The sequence below is a fragment of the Mya arenaria genome, chromosome 1 (genome assembly GCF_026914265.1).
Source record: "Mya arenaria isolate MELC-2E11 chromosome 1, ASM2691426v1".
NCBI lineage: Eukaryota > Metazoa > Mollusca > Bivalvia > Myida > Myidae > Mya > Mya arenaria.
The window spans coordinates 59,821,236-59,842,867 of record NC_069122.1 but is presented as its reverse complement, the minus strand read 5'-3'; the positions used below and the strand labels follow the sequence as shown (position 1 = coordinate 59,842,867).

Below are 21,632 nucleotides of genomic sequence, written 5' to 3'. Positions count from 1 at the left end.
ATTTAAGGTGCATTTGATACCTATTTCCGTCCTTAGATTCATGAAGAAAACATTGAGTGACATCATTCTGTCTTACTTCTGTAAGATGCCTTTCCTTTTCATTGATAGTTGTCAATGACCTTAAAGTGTTGTCTGCTTTTTAATATTTAGCTCTATTGGTCAGTGTAGGCAAAGAGTATATGTTTTAGCAAGTAAAATTCAATTTAAATTGTAACACTAACTAAATAGTAAAGTTGCCTCTTACAGATTGACCATTTTAACTACTTTTTTATTTTTCGCCTTGGAATGAGTCAATTTTTGCATTAGTGTCTGGACTATTGATATAAGACTGCTGACAAAGGAGCGGATCACAGTTTTTGATCTTTTACCTTCGAAAATTGATGTTTTATGGTTAAAGATACTACTAACGTTTGAAGAAAAATGATTTTTTTCAGCAGTTTTTCAAACAATTGAGATCTGTTCTTTAGTGAGTTATCTTATATGACTAAATTGAAGACATTGATGCCAAAATGAGATGATTCTGAGACAAAAAATTAAATAAAAGTCAAAACTGTCTATCTGTGAGAGTGCAGCTTTAAACTGAAATTCTTAATCTTACAATACTTGTTGTATGGCCCAATCATAATTATTCCATTTCTGTTAGCTTCATTGACTTGAAACCCTTGGACTTGCCATCAGCCTTATTGTACAATTTTTTTTAACCTTGTTCAGAATTCAAAAACCATCCAAAACACAAGATTTTAAAACATGCACATGAAACTTGGTGGATATGTTGTCAGAGACAACAATTCATGCAACATGTAGCAAGGGCAATAACTCTGGTTTTACTAATTATTGAGTAACACCCCATTCTGGCATTCACTTGCATTGTTTTTGATTTTATTGTAGTAAAGAAAATATGCTTTGAAGACTTAAATAGCACAAAAATAATAGTATTTTTCCTGTTTTCCTTGAGTTTACAGCTAAGGATTCTGTGACAAACCTGCTGAAACTCTACTTGTCCTGCGACACGTGCAGGCTGTCAATTACGGCTTGAAATGTTGCAAACAGTGCAAATCATTGTCAATTAAATGGCTTGAAATGTTGCAAATGAACACTCAAATTAATGTAATTCTCAAGTCTTGTGTACAAAATCTATAATTATGGGAATTCATTCTGTATCATTCTGTACACATGTGATCGTAACAAGAGCTTAATATGGTCGTCTTGATATTTTAAAATCTTGCTTTCTATTTTCAGATCGAAAGTTTGTCATTGCCAATGCTCAAATTGAATCCAATCCTGTGATCTTCTGTAATGATGGATTTTGTGACCTCACTGGGTACTCGCGTGCAGAGGTCATGCAGAAAACGTGCATGTGTGACTTCCTTCACGGCCCGCTCACCAGCGCGATGGCCATGCTCCAGATCAAAGAGGCACTACAGGGCTCAGAGGAGAAACAGGTGGAAATTCTCTACTACAAGAAGGATGGTGGGTTCTCATATACATTGTGGTTATTACCAAACTATATGAACTCTGTTATGAAACTGGTTGACTCGGTGATTACGTTTAACCTAAGTCAGCATTTCCTGAGAAGAGACCACTAATAATTGTCCATTAATAGAAGGTAGAACTCACCCATGGTGTCCCTGTTAGAGATTGAACACAGGACATCTTTAAGTTGCGAAGAAAACACGAAATATATCACTAGAAATATTCACCTTTCGCTTTAAAATCCCAACTCTATTGTTTTCTTGTCAAATTCTGTAAAAAATTTAATGACTTTTGTACCTTTTTAAATTAACATATTCCAATTAACCTATTACTTTAGCATCCAATTTGTAAGTCAATGAAAACAACATGCTGCTAAATTAATGCCTCATGTGATGAACTTGCTATGAAATAAAACGCAGTATGCATTTGCGCTGTTTTAACAACCTCTGTTCTCATATGAATTGGATCAGATGGAAACATTTTGAAGCAGTGTGTTGAGTTCAAAGTATGCCCTTTTATGGCTATGCCTTTTAGTGTAGCAATAAAAGTGGTTTTAAATGTTGAGTGCCATGCCTTCAGCAGCATGCCTTTGTTTGTACCTTCTACAAGTGCTTTGTTTATAATTATCTTTACAAATATCATGTTGAAGGTAAAAACATGTCTGCAAGACTGCGCTAACTTCACCTACACATTCAGGTAGTTTAGAACATTCTTCTTGGAATCCCTGATAGTGTCACGTTGAAGACCATTATAGACTGCTGATTGGCCTGGCAAAGACAGTCTGTTGAACAAGCCACTCATTTAAGTACAGTATGAGGAAGATTTAAAGTATATTCTTGCAGGAACGCCTGCACATGTCATGTTGAGGACTGTTATAAACCACTGATTGGACTGGCAAAGACAGTCCCTAGCCCAAACCAGTTTTAGTACAGTATGAGGAAGCTCATAATATTCGGCGGTGTACCTAGCGTGACACAAATACTCGAGTGAATACTCCTGAAAAAAATAAGGAAACCCAACCCTTACCCAAGTAAGGCACAATGGTACGCATAATAGTCAAATATAATGTAAATTGTTCATCTTCGTTTGAATTTTACATGTGATTTGTATAAAATATTACCGTTTTTAAAGCACAAAAAGGTCTTGAAGTATACGCCAAATTCCTGGATGAGGATGCCCCCAGACCCCCCTACAAACTGGTTGTGAGTACATGCTAAATGTCTCTAGGTATGCCCCTGATATTCTTGCAGCAATGCCTGCATGGAACTGTCAGGTTACAGTCTGTTATAGACCACTCAGATTGGCTTGGCAAAGACAGTCTCTTTCCCAAGCCAGTTAGTAGAGTAAATAAGCACTCTTGCTTCCTAAGTTGGGAATCCCATTCATCATGAAGGGACTTCATTTCTTGAGGCTCTCCAGTAATAATTGGATTATATCATTAAGCATTCCAATGAACTGGTGAAGGGGCTAAAAATCGTTTAAATGTATTGAGTTGGCATATGTTAAAGTATCTTGTCAGGAGCTTGTCAGAGCATAAACAAATACTGTTTATGGTAATAAATGAGGCAGACTGAAGTGGACTGAAGCTCACCCTAAATATAAATATAAAGGATGATATTCATACATGTCATATTTCTGAGAGGCTCCCCACGGAATTTTGGTCTGAATTCAAGGGGATTTTGATATTACACCAGGGGATTTTTGCACAATATCTACATTTATGATATAAGAATAAATACAGAAATACACTCTAATTACATCAATTTTTGGACTGAGTCATCATGGTCTTTCATGGAATTTCACACTCACAATATTATGGATGCTTTTCACTGTCAACCTTGAGCTAGTTTCTAAAAAAAAAAAAATTAAAAAAAAACAACACCAAAAACAACAACCAGAGAATGGGTCGGAATTCCCGGGGATTTTTCCCCAGGCCGGGGGGGGGGGGGGGGGGGGGGGGGGGGGGGGGGGGGGGGACATGGCATCTATGGATATTGTTTCAGCTTCATCCATATCTGTCGATCTGATTCACATTTCTTTTACAGTGAGAAAGACATCCACATTAAAAGTGTAAACAATGTTATAACATATTTTCGGCAGGTAGGGAACCGAGTTATGACAGCCGTCTGTTATTAAGTTGTAAAACAGCAATTACAACCGATTAAGCATGGTATTTATTGAAGGCTGAGTCGGCTGCTGAAGATTGTGGTGAAATAGATTTGAAATAAAAAAAATTCAAGGCTGGAGAGTAATTCTCACACATAGTATCATGCAAGTTTAGTTTTACGGTATTTGCAAAATTTTGTGGGTGAAAACTCGCGAAAAAATAGCTAATTTCAATTTGTCTTTTTTCTTGTAAGCACAGTGATCATTATGAGAAGCAAAAAAATGCCTCGATCACCACTCATGAAAATATGTTCTTTATGTCTCTTATGAAATAAAACATGATCTTACACTGAAATCAACAAATATCCTCCTAATATAAAATAAATAAATGAAAAATGCATACTACCATACCTGTTTTTGAAAAGTATGTAACCCTTACCAAACCATTTTTCGTTGCTTTAATCTAAAGGTATTGCTGAACCACAACAAAAGTTTCAGCCACATCATTAAAGATGCACTCTTACTCCCAAAGAAGATTAACCACAATTAATAATAAATAATAATATTGTTTTAATATTCCAAAAAGGATGAATAAATGTCAAAAACAATGGTTCTTATGAAGGATATAGAGTTAAATTTGAAAGAAATGAGCATAAACCACAGTATTTCTGCCTTATGAATCTATAGTAGACCACAGTTAATCTTTTAGCATTCACCAATCATTTAATATTTTTGCGCTTTCTGCTATTAAATACACGGTTACAATCTCGTTATCAGTAGTTATTATTTTCCATAAATGCATTATTTAGTAAGTAGTTTAAGGTTTATCAGTCAAAATTTATGTTTGTTAAACATGTTTATGTATTAATTTTGAATAAGAGTGTCACTTTAATGGTCAAAGGCACACATTACAGTCAAAAGTCAGAACGCCATCTATACCACCATTGTAATATACTTCACTAAAATTATAATCTTCATTAAAAAAACTCAATACCTATTTGGAAAGAATGAGTAAAGTATAAGATCATCTTTCCTCAAGAAGAATGGATGACCTAAAAAGATAGAAGGACACCATTGCAAACCATAAGGAGGGAATTTGATGTGATAGTGGGCGTAACTTAGGGGCGTAAGCTTTTGACCTTACAGCAATTTGGTTGAAAGTGTTGGCAGGAGGGTTTGTACTCCCCCATTGATTTCAAGTTCAAAATGTTTGGCGTATTTCATTATTTTTTCTCTTATATTGAATAAAAAAAAAAAATTAAAGTTCAAACTGGGTATCAAGTACAAACTACTTGGCCTCCAGTACAAATTACAGGATTTTCAGTACAAAATGAGTTTCAAGTTCAAACTTCCAGTACAAACTACTGGGTTTCCAGTACAAACTACTCTGAACCAAACTTATGGGTTATCAGCCACTGGGATACTAGTATAAAGATCTAGGTTTCGGTACACACTTCTTGGTTTCCTGTACAAACTACTGGGTTTTCTGTTAAAACTACTGGGATTTCAGTACAAACTACTGGGATTTCAGTACAAACTACTGGGTTTCCAGGACAAACTTCTGGGTTTCCAGTACTTACTACCTGGTTCCCTGTACAAACTACCTGTTTTCCAGTACAAACTACCTGGTTCCCAGTACAAACGACTGGGTTTCCAGGACAAAATACAGTACAAACTACAGTACAAACTTCTGGGATTTTAGTACAAACTACAGTACAAACTACCTGGTTTCAGGTACAAACTACTGGGATACCAGTATAAACTACTGGGTGTCCAATACAAACTACAATACAAACTACTGGGTTCCCAGTACAAACTAATGGGTTTCTAGGACAAACTATCTGGTTCCCAGTACAAACTACTGGGTTTCCAGTACAAACTACCTGGTTCTCAGTACAATTTTAAACTACCTGGTTTCCAGTACAAACTACCTGGTTCTCAGTACAATTTTAAACTACCTGGTTTCCAGTACAAACTACCTGGTTCCCAGTACAAACTACGGGGTTTCCAGGACAAACTATCTGGTTCCAAGTACAAACTACTGGGATACCAGTACAAACTACTGGGTTTCCAGTACAAACTACTGGGTTCCCAATACAAACTACCTGGTTTCCAGTACAAATTACCTGGTTTCCAGGACAAACTACTGGTTCTCAATACAAACTACTGGGTTCCCAGTACAAACTACTGGGTTTCCAGGACAAACTTCCTGGTTTCCAGAATAAACTACCTGGTTCCCAGTACAAACTACTGGGTTTCCAGGACAAACTTTTGGGTTTTCCAGTACAAACTACCTGGAAATCCAGTACAAACTACTGGGTTTCCAGGACAAACTACAGTACAATTTACAGTACAAAGTAATGAGTTTCCAGGACAAACTACAGTACAAACTATGGTACAAACTACCTGGTTTCCAGGACAAACTACAGTACAAATAACTGGGTTCCCAGTACAAACTGCCTGGTTTCAGGTACAAATTACCAGGTTTCAAGGACAACCTACTGGGTTTACAGTGCAAACTACCTGGTTCCCAGTACATACTACCTGGTTTCCAGGACAAACTACTGGGTTCCCAACACAAACTACCTGGTACCCAGTACAAATTACCTGGCACCAGTACAAACTACCTGGTTCCCAGTACAAGCTACTTGGTTTCAGGTACAAATTACCTGGTTTCCAGGACAAACTACCTGGTTCACAGGACAAACTCATGGGTTACAGGTACAAACTACTGGGATTACAGTGCAAACTACTTGGTTTCCAGAGCAAACTCCTGGGGGTAAAGTACAAACTATAATTGGGTTTCAAGTGTAAGAAAAAGGAAACTAACGTTGTCATATTTTACAGTTCAATTTTCTCAAGAATTCTTATGGATTTCAGATTACATCAATGGCATGTAGCCCGAGACAGCTTTGATGAAAAATTCACGGATCCATGTATTCCCTAATTAAGTGACACTAGAATCAATGAACGTGTTTGCTTTTGCCATATTTGGGAATATGAAGTCACTCAACAATACATCATAAATATACAATCCCCAATCGGTCAATACCTTAATAACACCTCTTGTCAGGAGTTGGTGAAGGATTGAGGCGTAAACTTAATTATATATCTGTCATTTCTATTAAGCTCTCGTAGGAGAACGTTCGCTGAGCGAAATATGCACTGCAAAGGTGTCCTTGCGTCTTCAAATATGTTGTGATTGTAAAATATTCATAGGATCTGCTGGCTGTGATGGAATGACTTTGTTTTTCTAATGGTCACTCATGTCTGCCCCTATTTGTACTTCGATTAATGCCATCCTTGAACTTGGTTTACTCTCATTTAGATATGAGCGCAGATGGTCAATTAGTTGGACATTTAAGTAAGTGTCACGAATGTATCTTGTCTAAAATGTAGTATTGTTGTTTTAATTTAATGAATTTACAAAATGGCAAACACTTGTTGAGAACCGGTGTTAAACATGTGATTATTTCGGTTTCCTAAAGAGGGTTTTACTGTACGTGTCAGTAACAAACGGCATCACATTTCATTATGTGCAAATGAGCATTTCATTTTATCATGCAAAGAGTATGGCAATTAATTTTGCCCAGAGCATTTCATTGCACAAAAATAGCATTATGTTATTATTCATTATTCATATGGCATTTATTATCTGTGACATATTGTGTTTTCTTTGGCACCTAGGTTTCAGTCTGTATTCTGCGTAATGAATACATGATCATTCTCGTCATGCCCTATGGTCAAATTACATGGCTCTTTTACCATTGCTGTCCTTTTTTTGTGAATATACCCCAAAGCAGAGCCATTTCTCAGTTGGTTAGAAAAATATGAAGTTGCATTACAAAAGTTTTGTTGGTGTCCTCATTGGCCTTGCATGAAAGCCCACACCACATCTAGAGCCTGAATTTTTCTGTTTCTTGGTAAAAAGATGGCATGTTACAACCCCTTGTCATTAAATCTTTGATCTATCACTAGTCCCCATTTTTCAACTTGGCTGTATCAGATGAGCCATGGAACCTGCTGTTGCTCTGCTTTTGTCAGGCTGGAAATGAAACTTTAAGTCTTGCTTGTTGCAAGGAATTAATAATAAAAATAACTTCAACATTCCAAGAACATTGAGTAATTCAGTTCATGTTCAATAAACAAAGGAATTGTTCATTGTAGTTTTCTTGGTAATGAATATTTTTACCACAGACATGAAACTAGCTGTGAACAATTATATTTATGTTCACTCCGACATACTTCAGCAAAATACAAATTACCTATAAGATAAGTATAACCCTGAAATGTTCAAAATCACTGGCATTGCTCCACGTTGGCACTATAGGCCTGGACAGTACATCACTGGCATTGCTCCACGTTGGCACTATAGGCCTGGACAGTATATCACTGGCATTGCTCCACGTTGGCACTATAGGCCTGGACAGTACATCACTGGCATTGCTCCACGTTGGCACTATAGCCCTGGACAGTACATCACTGGCATTGCTCCACGTTGGCACTATAGGCCTGGACAGTACATCACTGGCATTGCTCCACGTTGGCACTATAGGCCTGGACAGTACATCACTGGCATTGCTCCACGTTGGCACTATAGGCCTGGACAGTACATCACTGGTGTAGCTCAATGTAGGCACTATAGGCCTGGACAGTACATCACTGGCATTGCTCCACGTTGGCACTATAGGCCTGGACAGTACATCACTGGCATTGCTCCACGTTGGCACTATAGGCCTGGACAGTACATCACTGGCATAGCTCCACGTTGGCACTATAGGCCTGGACAGTACATCACTAGCATAGCTCCACGTTGGCACTATAGGCCTGGACAGTACATCACTGGCATAGCTCCACGTTGGCACTATAGGCCTGGACAGTACATCACTGGCATTGCTCCACGTTGGCACTATAGGCCTGGCCTGCACATAACTGGTGTAGCTCCATGTAGGCACTATAGGCCCAGGCCTGCACATCACTGGCATAGCTCCACGTAGGCACTAAAGGCCCAGGCCTGCACATCACTGGCATAGCTCCACGTAGGCACTAAAGGCCTGGGCCTGCACATCACTTGTGTAGCTCCATGTAGGCACTATAGGCCCTGGCCTGTACATCACTGGCATAGCTCCACGTTGGCACTATAGGCCTGGCCTGCACATAACTGGTGTAGCTCCATGTAGGCACTAAAGGCCCAGGCCTGCACATCACTGGCATAGCTCCACGTAGGCACTATAGGCCCAGGCCTGCACATCACTGGCATAGCTCCACGTAGGCACTAAAGGCCTGGGCCTGCACATCACTTGTGTAGCTCCATGTAGGCACTATAGGCCCTGGCCTGTACATCACTGGCATAGCTCCACGTAGGCACTATAGGCCCTGGCCTGTACATCACTGGCATAGCTCCACGTAGGCACTATAGGCCCAGGCCTGCACATCACTGGCATAGCTCCACGTAGGCACTATAGGCCCAGGCCTGCACATCACTGGCATAGCTCCACGTAGGCACTAAAGGCCCAGGCCTGCACATCACTTGTGTAGCTCCACGTAGGCACTATAGGCCCAGGCCTGCACATCACTGGCATAGCTCCACGTAGGCACTATAGGCCCTGGCCTGTACATCACTGGCATAGCTCCACGTAGGCACTATAGGCCCTGGCCTGTACATCACTGGCATAGCTCCACGTAGGCACTATAGGCCCAGGCCTGCACATCACTGGCATAGCTCCACGTAGGCACTATAGGCCAAGGCCTGCACATCACTGGCATAGCTCCACGTAGGCACTATAGGCCCAGGCCTGCACATCACTGGCATAGCTCCACGTAGGCACTATAGGCCAAGGCCTGCACATCACTGGCTTAGCTCCACGTAGGCACTATAGGCCCAGGCCTGCACATCACTGGCATAGCTCCATGTAGGCACTATAGGCCCAGGCCTGCACATCACTGGCATAGCTCCACGTAGGCACTATAGGCCCTGGCCTGTACATCACTTGTGTAGCTCCACGTAGGCACTATAGGCCCAGGCCTGCACATCACTGGCATAGCTCCACGTAGGCACTAAAGGCCTGGGCCTGCACATCACTTGTGTAGCTCCATGTAGGCACTATAGGCCCTGGCCTGTACATCACTGGCATAGCTCCACGTAGGCACTAAAGGCCCAGGCCTGCACATCACTGGCATAGCTCCACGTAGGCACTATAGGCCCAGGCCTGCACATCACTGGCATAGCTCCACGTAGGCACTATAGGCCCAGGCCTGCACATCACTGGCATAGCTCCACGTAGGCACTAAAGGCCCAGGCCTGCACATCACTGGCATAGCTCCACGTAGGCACTATAGGCCCAGGCCTGCACATCACTGGCATAGCTCCACGTAGGCACTATAGGCCCAGGCCTGCACATCACTGGCATAGCTCCACGTAGGCACTAAAGGCCCAGGCCTGCACATCACTGGCATAGCTCCACGTAGGCACTATAGGCCCAGGCCTGCACATCACTGGCATAGCTCCACGTAGGCACTATAGGCCCAGGCCTGTACATCACTGGCATAGCTCCACGTAGGCACTAAAGGCCCAGGCCTGCACATCACTGGCATAGCTCCACGTAGGCACTATAGGCCCTGGCCTGCACATCACTGGCATAGCTCCACGTAGGCACTATAGGCCCTGGCCTGTACATCACTGGCATAGCTCCACGTAGGCACTATAGGCCTGGACAGTATATCACTGGCATTGCTCCACGTTGGCACTATAGGCCTGGACAGTACATCACTGGCATTGCTCCACGTTGGCACTATAGGCCTGGACAGTACATCACTGGCATTGCTCCACGTTGGCACTATAGGCCTGGACAGTACATCACTGGCATTGCTCCACGTTGACACTATAGGCCTGGACAGTACATCACTGGCATTGCTCCACGTTGGCACTATAGGCCTGGACAGTACATCACTGGTGTAGCTCAATGTAGGCACTATAGGCCTGGACAGTACATCACTGGCATTGCTCCACGTTTGCACTATAGGCCTGGACAGTACATCACTGGCATTGCTCCACGTTGGCACTATAGGCCTGGACAGTACATCACTGGCATAGCTCCACGTTGGCACTATAGGCCTGGACAGTACATCACTGGCATAGCTCCACGTTGGCACTATAGGCCTGGACAGTACATCACTGGCATAGCTCCACGTTGGCACTATAGGCCTGGACAGTACATCACTGGCATTGCTCCACGTTGGCACTATAGGCCTGGCCTGCACATAACTGGTGTAGCTCCATGTAGGCACTAAAGGCCCAGGCCTGCACATCACTGGCATAGCTCCACGTAGGCACTATAGGCCTGGACAGTACATCACTGGCATTGCTCCACGTTGGCACTATAGGCCTGGACAGTACATCACTGGCATTGCTCCACGTTGGCACTATAGGCCTGGACAGTACATCACTGGTGTAGCTCAATGTAGGCACTATAGGCCTGGACAGTACATCACTGGCATTGCTCCACGTTGGCACTATAGGCCTGGACAGTACATCACTGGCATTGCTCCACGTTGGCACTATAGGCCTGGACAGTACATCACTGGCATAGCTCCACGTTGGCACTATAGCCCTGGACAGTACATCACTGGCATAGCTCCACGTTGGCACTATAGGCCTGGACAGTACATCACTGGCATAGCTCCACGTTGGCACTATAGGCCTGGACAGTACATCACTGGCATTGCTCCACGTTGGCACTATAGGCCTGGCCTGCACATAACTGGTGTAGCTCCATGTAGGCACTAAAGGCCCAGGCCTGCACATCACTGGCATAGCTCCACGTAGGCACTATAGGCCTGGACAGTACATCACTGGCATTGCTCCACGTTGGCACTATAGGCCTGGACAGTACATCACTGGCATTGCTCCACGTTGGCACTATAGGCCTGGACAGTACATCACTGGTGTAGCTCAATGTAGGCACTATAGGCCTGGACAGTACATCACTGGCATTGCTCCACGTTGGCACTATAGGCCTGGACAGTACATCACTGGCATTGCTCCACGTTGGCACTATAGGCCTGGACAGTACATCACTGGCATAGCTCCACGTTGGCACTATAGGCCTGGACAGTACATCACTGGCATAGCTCCACGTTGGCACTATAGGCCTGGACAGTACATCACTGGCATAGCTCCACGTTGGCACTATAGGCCTGGACAGTACATCACTGGCATTGCTCCACGTTGGCACTATAGGCCTGGCCTGCACATAACTGGTGTAGCTCCATGTAGGCACTAAAGGCCCAGGCCTGCACATCACTGGCATAGCTCCACGTAGGCACTAAAGGCCCAGGCCTGCACATCACTGGCATAGCTCCACGTAGGCACTATAGGCCCAGGCCTGCACATCACTGGCATAGCTCCACGAAGGCACTATAGGCCCAGGCCTGCACATCACTGGCATAGCTCCACGTAGGCACTAAAGGCCCAGGCCTGCACATCACTTGTGTAACTCCACGTAGGCACTATAGGCCCAGGCCTGCACATCACTGGCTTAGCTCCACGTAGGCACTATAGGCCCTGGCCTGTACATCACTGGCATAGCTCCACGTAGGCACTATAGGCCCTGGCCTGTACATCACTGGCATAGCTCCACGTAGGCACTATAGGCCCAGGCCTGCACATCACTGGCATAGCTCCACGTAGGCACTATAGGCCCAGGCCTGCACATCACTGGCATAGCTCCACGTAGGCACTATAGGCCCAGGCCTGCACATCACTGGCATAGCTCCACGTAGGCACTATAGGCCCAGGCCTGCACATCACTGGCTTAGCTCCACGTAGGCACTATAGGCCCTGGCCTGTACATCACTTGTGTAGCTCCATGTAGGCACTATAGGCCCTGGCCTGTACATCACTGGCATAGCTCCACGTTGGCACTATAGGCCCTGGCCTGTACATCACTTGCATAGCTCCACGTAGGCACTATAGGCCCTGGCCTGTACATCACTGGCATAGGTCCACGTAGGCACTATAAGCCCAGGCCTGTACATCACTTGTGTAGCTCCACGTAGGCACTATAGGCCCAGGCCTGCACATCACTGGCATAGCTCCACGTAGGCACTAAAGGCCTGGGCCTGCACATCACTTGTGTAGCTCCATGTAGGCACTATAGGCCCAGGCCTGCACATCACTGGCATAGCTCCACGTAGGCACTATAGGCCCTGGCCTGTACATCACTTGTGTAGCTCCACGTAGGCACTATAGGCCCAGGCCTGCACATCACTGGCATAGCTCCACGTAGGCACTAAAGGCCTGGGCCTGCACATCACTTGTGTAGCTCCATGTAGGCACTATAGGCCCTGGCCTGTACATCACTGGCATAGCTCCACGTAGGCACTATAGGCCCTGGCCTGTACATCACTGGCATAGCTCCACGTAGGCACTATAGGCCCAGGCCTGCACATCACTGGCATAGCTCCACGTAGGCACTAAAGGCCTGGGCCTGCACATCACTTGTGTAGCTCCATGTAGGCACTATAGGCCCTGGCCTGTACATCACTGGCATAGCTCCACGTAGGCACTATAGGCCCTGGCCTGTACATCACTGGCATAGCTCCACGTAGGCACTATAGGCCCAGGCCTGTACATCACTGGCATAGGTCCACGTAGGCACTAAAGGCCCAGGCCTGCACATCACTGGCATAGCTCCATGTAGGCACTAAAGGCCCAGGCCTGCACATCACTGGCATAGCTCCATGTAGGCACTAAAGGCCCAGGCCTGCACATCACTGGCATAGCTCCACGTAGGCACTATAGGCCCAGGCCTGCACATCACTGGCATAGCTCCATGTAGGCACTATAGGCCCAGGCCTGCACATCACTGGCATAGCTCCACGTAGGCACTATAGGCCCAGGCCTGCACATCACTGGCATAGCTCCACGTAGTCACTAAAGGCCCTGGCCTGCACATAACTGGTGTAGCTCCATGTAGGCACTAAAGGCCCAGGCCTGCACATCACTGGCATAGCTCCACGTAGGCACTAAAGGCCCAGGCCTGCACATAACTGGTGTAGCTCCATGTAGGCACTAAAGGCCCAGGCCTGCACATCACTGGCATAGCTCCACGTAGGCACTATAGGCCCAGGCCTGCACATCACTGGCATAGCTCCATGTAGGCACTATAGGCCCAGGCCTGCACATCACTGGCATAGCTCCACGTAGGCACTATAGGCCCAGGCCTGCACATCACTGGCATAGCTCCACGTAGGCACTAAAGGCCCTGGCCTGCACATAACTGGTGTAGCTCCATGTAGGCACTAAAGGCCCAGGCCTGCACATCACTGGCATAGCTCCACGTAGGCACTAAAGGCCCAGGCCTGCACATAACTGGTGTAGCTCCATGTAGGCACTAAAGGCCCAGGCCTGCACATCACTGGCATAGCTCCACGTAGGCACTAAAGGCCCTGGCCTGCACATAACTGGTGTAGCTCCATGTAGGCACTAAAGGCCCAGGCCTGCACATCACTGGCATAGCTCCACGTAGGCACTATAGGCCCAGGCCTGCACATCACTGGCATAGCTCCACGTAGGCACTATAGGCCCTGGCCTGCACATCACTGGCATAGCTCCACGTAGGCACTATAGGCCCTGGCCTGTACATCACTGGCATAGCTCCACGTAGGCACTATAGGCCCTGGCCTGTACATCACTGGCATAGCTCCACGTAGGCACTATAGGCCCAGGCCTGCACATCACTGGCATAGCTCCACGTAGGCACTATAGGCCCAGGCCTGTACATCACTGGCATAGCTCCACGTAGGCACTAAAGGCCCAGGCCTGCACATCACTGGCATAGCTCCACGTAGGCACTATAGGCCCTGGCCTGCACATCACTGGCATAGCTCCACGTAGGCACTATAGGCCCTGGCCTGTACATCACTGGCATAGCTCCACGTAGGCACTTTAGGCCTAGGCCTGCACATCACTGGCATAGCTCCACGTAGGCACTAAAGGCCCAGGCCTGCACATCAATGGCTTAGCTCCACAAAGGCACTATAGGCCCAGGCCTGCACATCACTGGTGTAGCTCAATGTAGGCACTGTAGACCTGGGCTTGCACATCACTAGCTTAGCTCCACAAAGGCACTATAGGCCTGGGCCTGCACATCACTGATGTAACTCCAGGTAGGCACTATAGGTCTGGGCCTGTACATCGCTGGCGTAGCTCCATGTAGGCTCTATAAGCCCTGGCCTGCACATCACTGATGGTGCTCCACGTAGGCACTATAGGCCCTGGCCTGCACTTCACTGGTGTAGCTCTAGGAAGGCACTATAAGCCTGGGCCTGCACATCACTGGTGTAGCTTTAGGAAAGCACTATGCCCAAGCCTGACATCACTGGTTATTTCAACACAAGCACTATAGGCCTGGGCCTGCACATCACTGATGTAGCTCCACATAGGCACTATAGGCCCAGGCATGCATATCACTGGCATAGCTCCACGTAGGCACTATAGGCCTAGGCCTGTACATCCCTGGCGTAGCACCAGTAGGCACTATAGGCCCTGCACATCACTGACGTAGCTCCACGTAAGCACAATAAGCCCAGGCCTGCACATCACTGACGTAGCTCCACGTAAGCACAATAGGCCCAGGCCTTCACATCACTGGCATAGCTCCACGTAGGCACTAAAGGCCCAGGCCTGCACATAACTGGTGTAACTCCAGGTAGGCACTAAAGGCCCAGGCCTGCACATCACTGGCATAGCTCCACGTAGGCACTAAAGGTCCAGGCCTGCACATAACTGGTGTAACTCCAGGTAGGCACTAAAGGCCCAGGCCTGCACATAACTGGTGTAACTCCAGGTAGGCACTAAATGCCCAGGCCTGCACATAACTGGCATAGCTCAATGTGAGCAATGTAGACCCGGGCCTTCACATCAATGGCTTAGCTCCACAAAGGCACTATAGGCCTGGGCCTGCACATCACTGGTGTAGCTCAATGTGAGCAATGTAGACCCGGGCCTTCACATCAATGGCTTAGCTCCACAAAGGCACTATAGGCCTGGGCCTGCACATCACTGGCGTAGCTCCATGTAGGCACTATAAGCCCTGGCCTGCACATCACTGATGTAACTCCAGGTAGGCACTATAGGTCTGGGCCTGTACATCGCTGGCGTAGCTCCATGTAGGCACTATAAGCCCTGGCCTGCACATCACTGATGGTGCTCCACGTAGGCACTATAGGCCCTGGCCTGCACTTCACTGGTGTAGCTCTAGGAAGGCACTATGCGCAAGCCTGACATCACTGGTTATCTCAACACAAGCACTATAGGCCCGGGCCTGCACACTACTGGTGTAGCTCTTATAGGCAATATAGCTCTAAAACAATCCAAAAGTGTATTTATTTTTTTCTTCTTATTTTTCTTATATATAGCAAAGAATGCATCTTAGTGCATCATGCATTAAAAGAAAATTTGGAGGGACCCCTAAACCACCCCAAAAAGCTGGGCCTGCACATAAATTCTGGTTTAGCCATACCCCTGGAAATGATCATCTGTTTTGCTTGTATTTCAAAACAACAATTATGCTGAGAGAGGAAAAAGTCTGCAGCATCAAACAGGTCTTAAACAGATTTCAGAATGATTGATGTAATATTAAATTAATTCTCCGATTAAAACTTGGAAAAACAAGAGAATTAGTGGAGTTAACATGCCAGAAAAGCTGAGATCTGTCATTGTAAATAAGAACTAAAGTTGAATAAAAAATTCATGAAAATTTGAAGACATTGTGATAGGAAATTCTTTGCCCTATTTAAGAGGAATCGGAATGTATATTTTTGGCACTTATGAACTGCGACTGGTCTCACCTTTCGAGTTCAAAAAGTGGACGTTTACTGTAAGGCAGTTAATTTCTTGAATAGCCAATGACTTCCTTGATAGCAGATGATTCCCTGACTAGCAGAGGAATTCCTGAATAGGGGCCGATTCCCTGAATAGCAACTGATTCCCTGATATATGGATGCTTCTCTGAATAGCAGCTGATTCCCTGAATAGCAGCTGATTCCCTGCATAGCAGCTGATTCCCTGCATAGCAGATGATTTTCTTGAATAGCAGATAATTCCCTTAATTGCGAATAATTCCCTGAATAGTAGTCTTTGAAAGAAGATGATTTCCTCAACATCGAATGATTACCTGAATAGTGGCCTTTGACAGAAGATGTTTCTCTGAATAGCGGGCCTTTGACAGCGGATGATACCCTGAATAGCAGGCCTTTGACAGCGGATGATTCCCTGTATAGTGACCTTTGACAGAGGATGATTCCCTGAATAGTGGCCTTTGACAGCGGATGATTCCCTGAATAGCGGACCTTTGAAGGAGGATGATTCCATGAATAGTGGGCCTTTGACAGCGGATGATACCCTGAATAGCAGGCCTTTGACAGCGGATGATTCCCTGAATAGTGACCTTTGACAGAGGATGATTCCCTGAATAGTGACCTTTGTCAGAGGATGATTCCCTGAATAGTGGCCTTTGACAGCTGATGATTCCCTGAATAGCAGGCCTTTGACAGCGGATGATTCCCTGAATAGTGACCTTTGACAGAGGATGATTCCCTGAATAGTGACCTTTGACAGAGGATGATTCCCTGAATAGCGGGCCTTTGAAGGAGGATGATTCCCTGAATAGTGGGCCTTTGACAGCGGATGATACCCTGAATAGCAGGCCTTTGACAGCGGATGATTCCCTGAATAGCAGGCCTTTGACAGAAGATGATTCCCTGAATAGCAGGCCTTTGACAGGGGATGATTCCCTGAATAGCAGGCCTTTGACAGGGGATGATTCCCTGAATAGTGACCTTTGACAGAGGATGATTCCCTGAATAGTGGCCTTTGACAGAAGATGATTCTCTGAATAGCGGGCCTTTGACAGAAGATGATTCTCTGAATAGCGGGCCTTTGACAGGGGATGATTCCCTGAATAGCTGGCCTTTGACAGAAGATGATTCTCTGAATAGCGGGCCTTTGACAGAAGATGATTCCCTGAATAGCTGGCCTTTGACAAAAGATGATTCCCTGAATAGTGACCTTTGACAGAAGATGATTCTCTGAATAGCGGGCCTTTGACAGTGGATGATTCCCTGAATAGCTGGCCTTTGACAGAAGATGATTCTCTGAATAGCTGGCCCTTTGACAGAGGATGATTCTCTGAATAGCGGGCCTTTGACAGAGGATGATTCCCTGAATAGCTGGCCTTTGACAGAGGATGATTCCCTGAATAGCTGGCCTTTGACAGGATGATTCCCTGAATAGCTGGCCTTTGACAGAGGATGATTCTCTGAAAAGCTGGCCTTTGACAGAAGATGATTCTCTGAATAGCGGGCCTTTGACAGAAGATGATTCCCTGAATAGCGGGCTTTTGACAGAGGATGATTCCCTGAATAGCTGGCCTTTGACAAAAGATGATTCCCTGAATAGCGGGCCTTTGACAGAGGATGATTCCCTTAATAGCGGGCCTTTGACAAAAGATGATTCCCTGAATAGCTTGCCTTTGACAGAGGATGATTCACTGAATAGCTGGCCCTTTGACAGAGGATGATTCACTGAATAGCTGGCCCTTTGACAGAGGATGATTCCCTGAATAGCTGGCCTTTGAAAGAGGATGATTCCCTGAATAGTGACCTTTGACAGAGGATGATTCCCTAAATAGTGACCTTTGACAGAGGATGATTCCCTGAATAGTGGCCTTTGACAGAGGATGATTCCCTGAATAGTGACCTTTGACAGAGGATGATTCCCTGAATAGCGGGCCTTTGACAGAGGATGATTCCCTGAATAGTGGCCTTTGACAGAGGATGATTCCCTGAATAGTGGCCTTTTAAAGCGAATGATTCCCTGAAAAGCGGACCTTTGACAGAGGATGATTCACTGAATAGTGGCCTTTGACAGGGGATGATTCCCTGAATAGTGGGCCTTTGACAGCTGATGATACCCTGAATAGCAGGCCTTTGACAGCGGATGATTCCCTGAATAGCTGGCCTTTGACAGGGGATGATTCCCTGAATAGCAGGCCTTTGACAGAGGATGATTTTCAGAATAGTGACCTTTGACAGAGGATGATTCCCTGAATAGTGGCCTTTGACAGAAGATGATTTCCTGAATAGTGGCTTTTAAAGCGGATGATTCCCTGACTAGCAGACCTTTGACAGAGAATGATTCCCTGAATAGTGGCCTTTGACAGGGGATGATTCCCTGAATAATGGGCCTTTGACAGCTGATGATACCCTGAATAGCAGGCCTTTGACAGTGGATGATTCCCTGAATAGCTGGCCTTTGACAGAGGATGATTCCCTGAATAGCTGGCCTTTGACAGAGGATGATTTTCTGAATAGTGACCTTTGACAGAGGATGATTCCCTGAATAGTGGCCTTCGACAGGGGATGATTTCCTGAATAGCTGGCCTTTGAAGGAGGATGATTCCCTGAATAGCTTGCCTTTGACAGGGGATGATTCCCTGAATAGCAGGCCTTTGACAGGGGATGATTCCGTGAATAGCAGGCCTTTGACAGGGGTTGATTCCTTGAATAACTGACCATTGACAGAGGATGATTCCCTGAATAGCTGGCCTTTGAAGGAGGATGATTCCCTGAATAGTGGACCATGAAAGTGGATGATTCCCTAAATAGCGGGCCTTTGACAGAGGATGATTCCCTGAATAGCTTGCCTTTGACTAAGGATTATCCTCTGAAAAGTGGCATTTGACAGAGGATGATTTACTGAATTGCTGGCCTTTGACAGAGGATGATTCCCTGAATAGTGGCCTTTGACAGAGGACGATTCCCTGAATAGCTGGGCTTTGACAGAAGATGATTCCCTGAATAGCTGGCCTTTGACAAAAGATGATTCCCTGAATAGCTGGCCTTTGACAGAGGATGATTCACTGAATAGCTGGCCCTTTGACAGAGGATGATTCACTGAATAGTTGGCCCTTTGACAGAGGACGATTCCCTGAATAGCTGGCCCTTTGACAGAAGATGATTCCCTGAATAGCTGGCCATTGACAAAAGATGATTCCCTGAATAGCTGGCCTTTAACAGAGGATGATTCCCTGAATAGTGGCCTTTGACAGAGGATGATTCCCTGAATAGCTGGCCTTTGACAGAGGATGATTCCCTGAATAGTGGCCTTTGACAGAGGATGATTCCCTGAATCGCTGGCCTTTGACAGTGGATGATTCCCTGAATAGTGGCCTTTGACAGTGGATGATTCCCTGAATACCTGGCCTTTGACAGTGGATGATTCCCTGAATAGTGGCCTTTGATAGGGGATGATTCCCTGAATAGCTGGCCTTTGACAGAGGATGATTCCCTGAATAGCTGGCCTTTGACAGTGGATGATTCCCTGAATAGTGGCCTTTGACAGTGGATGATTCCCTGAATAGTGGCCTTTGACAGTGGATGATTCCCTGAATAGCTGGCCTTTGACAGAAGATGATTCCCTAAATAGTGGCCTTTGACAGAGGATGATTCCCTGAATAGCTGGCATTTGACAGAAGATGATTCCCTGAATAGCTGGCCTTTGACAGTGGATGATTCCCTGAATAGCTGGCCTTTGACAGTGGATGATTCCCTGAATAGTGGCCTTTGATAGGGGATGATTCCCTGAATAGCTGGCCTTTGACAGGGGATGATTCCCTGAATAGCTGGCCTTTGACAGTGGATGATTCCCTGAATAGTTGCCTTTGACAGGGGATGATTTCCTGAATAGCTGGCCTTTGACAGGGGATGATTCCCTGAATAGCTGGCCTTTGACAGTGGATGATTCCCTGAATAGTTGCCTTTGACAGGGGATGATTCCCTAAATAGCTGGCCTTTGACAGGGGATGATTCCCTGAATAGCTGGCCTTTGACAGAAGATGATTCCCTGAATAGCTTGCCATGACAGAGGATGATTTGCTAAATAGCTTGCCTTTGACAGAGGATGATTCCCTGAATAGCTGGCCTTTGACAGAGGATGATTCCCTGAATAGTGGCCTTTGACAGAGGAGGATTCCCTGAAAAGTGACCTTTGACAGAGGAGAATTCCCTGAATAGTGGCCTTTGACAGAGGAGGATTCCCTGAAGAGTGACCTTTGACAGAGGAGGATTCCCTGAATAGTGGCCTTTGACAGAGGATGATTCCCTGAATAGCTGGCCTTTGACAGCGGATGATTCCTTGAAAAGCATTCTTTGAGATGGATGATTCCCTGAATAGCTGGCTTGTCTTTAACAGATTAAACGAAACTGCTGATCTGGGCATAGATTCTGCTGTGATATCTCATCCTAAGACAATGAGTATTTATTAATTTAAGTAACTGATGTTTATTTCAAGCAAAAAGTTCATAAACCCTTGCTCCTGGAACAACCAGGGATTTAAAGATTTTGAGTTTGGAGATGAAATATGGATAGCATACTCACATGTTTGAATGATATGTTTATTATTTAACTAATATACTCTCTTAATATGAATGTACTTCTTTCATATAAATGAATGTGGTGAAACATTGGTTAATAACAAAATGTCTGTTTTATATTGAATAATGGTACCAGATACATCGTATTGATATGAATTTTGTAGGTTTATCAGAGCGTAACATATTCATCATATTTCTCAAATGCAAAAATATGATATATCTGAAACATGATGATGAGGTCATGCATATCAGACAATAAATAAAATGTAACATAAGAATTAAATATGTTGCCATAGCAGGAGCTCTAAAAGTAAGTCATATTTTGTCTTAATATGCCTTGGTGGACGACCAGCTAACCAACCATAAGAAAGAAAAAATGGTGGCCTGAATTTGCTCACAATTACTGGTAAAAAGTTTATTCATGGCTAGTTACAGTTAACGTTAAATAAGTCATTTATCACTAGTTACAGGTAACAGTAAAAAGGTCATTTATGGCTATTTACAGGTAACAGTAAATAGGTCATTTATCGCTAGTTATAGTTACCAGGGTAAATAGGTCATTTACAGCAAGTTACAGTTTACAGGGTAAATAGGTCATTTATGGCTAGTTACAGTTAA

At 45.2% G+C, this 21,632-nt stretch overlaps 1 protein-coding gene across 1 annotated transcript in view; it reads left to right on the top strand.

The window, feature by feature from the left end:
- LOC128238158 (potassium voltage-gated channel subfamily H member 2-like) overlaps nt 1-21,632 on the top strand; it is a 171,027-nt gene that overhangs the window by 55,479 nt on the left and 93,916 nt on the right. The window contains exon 2 of the mRNA XM_052953765.1: nt 1,240-1,470. Within this exon, the coding sequence (XP_052809725.1) occupies nt 1,240-1,470 (231 nt within the window). The remainder of the gene's footprint in view (nt 1-1,239; nt 1,471-21,632) is intronic.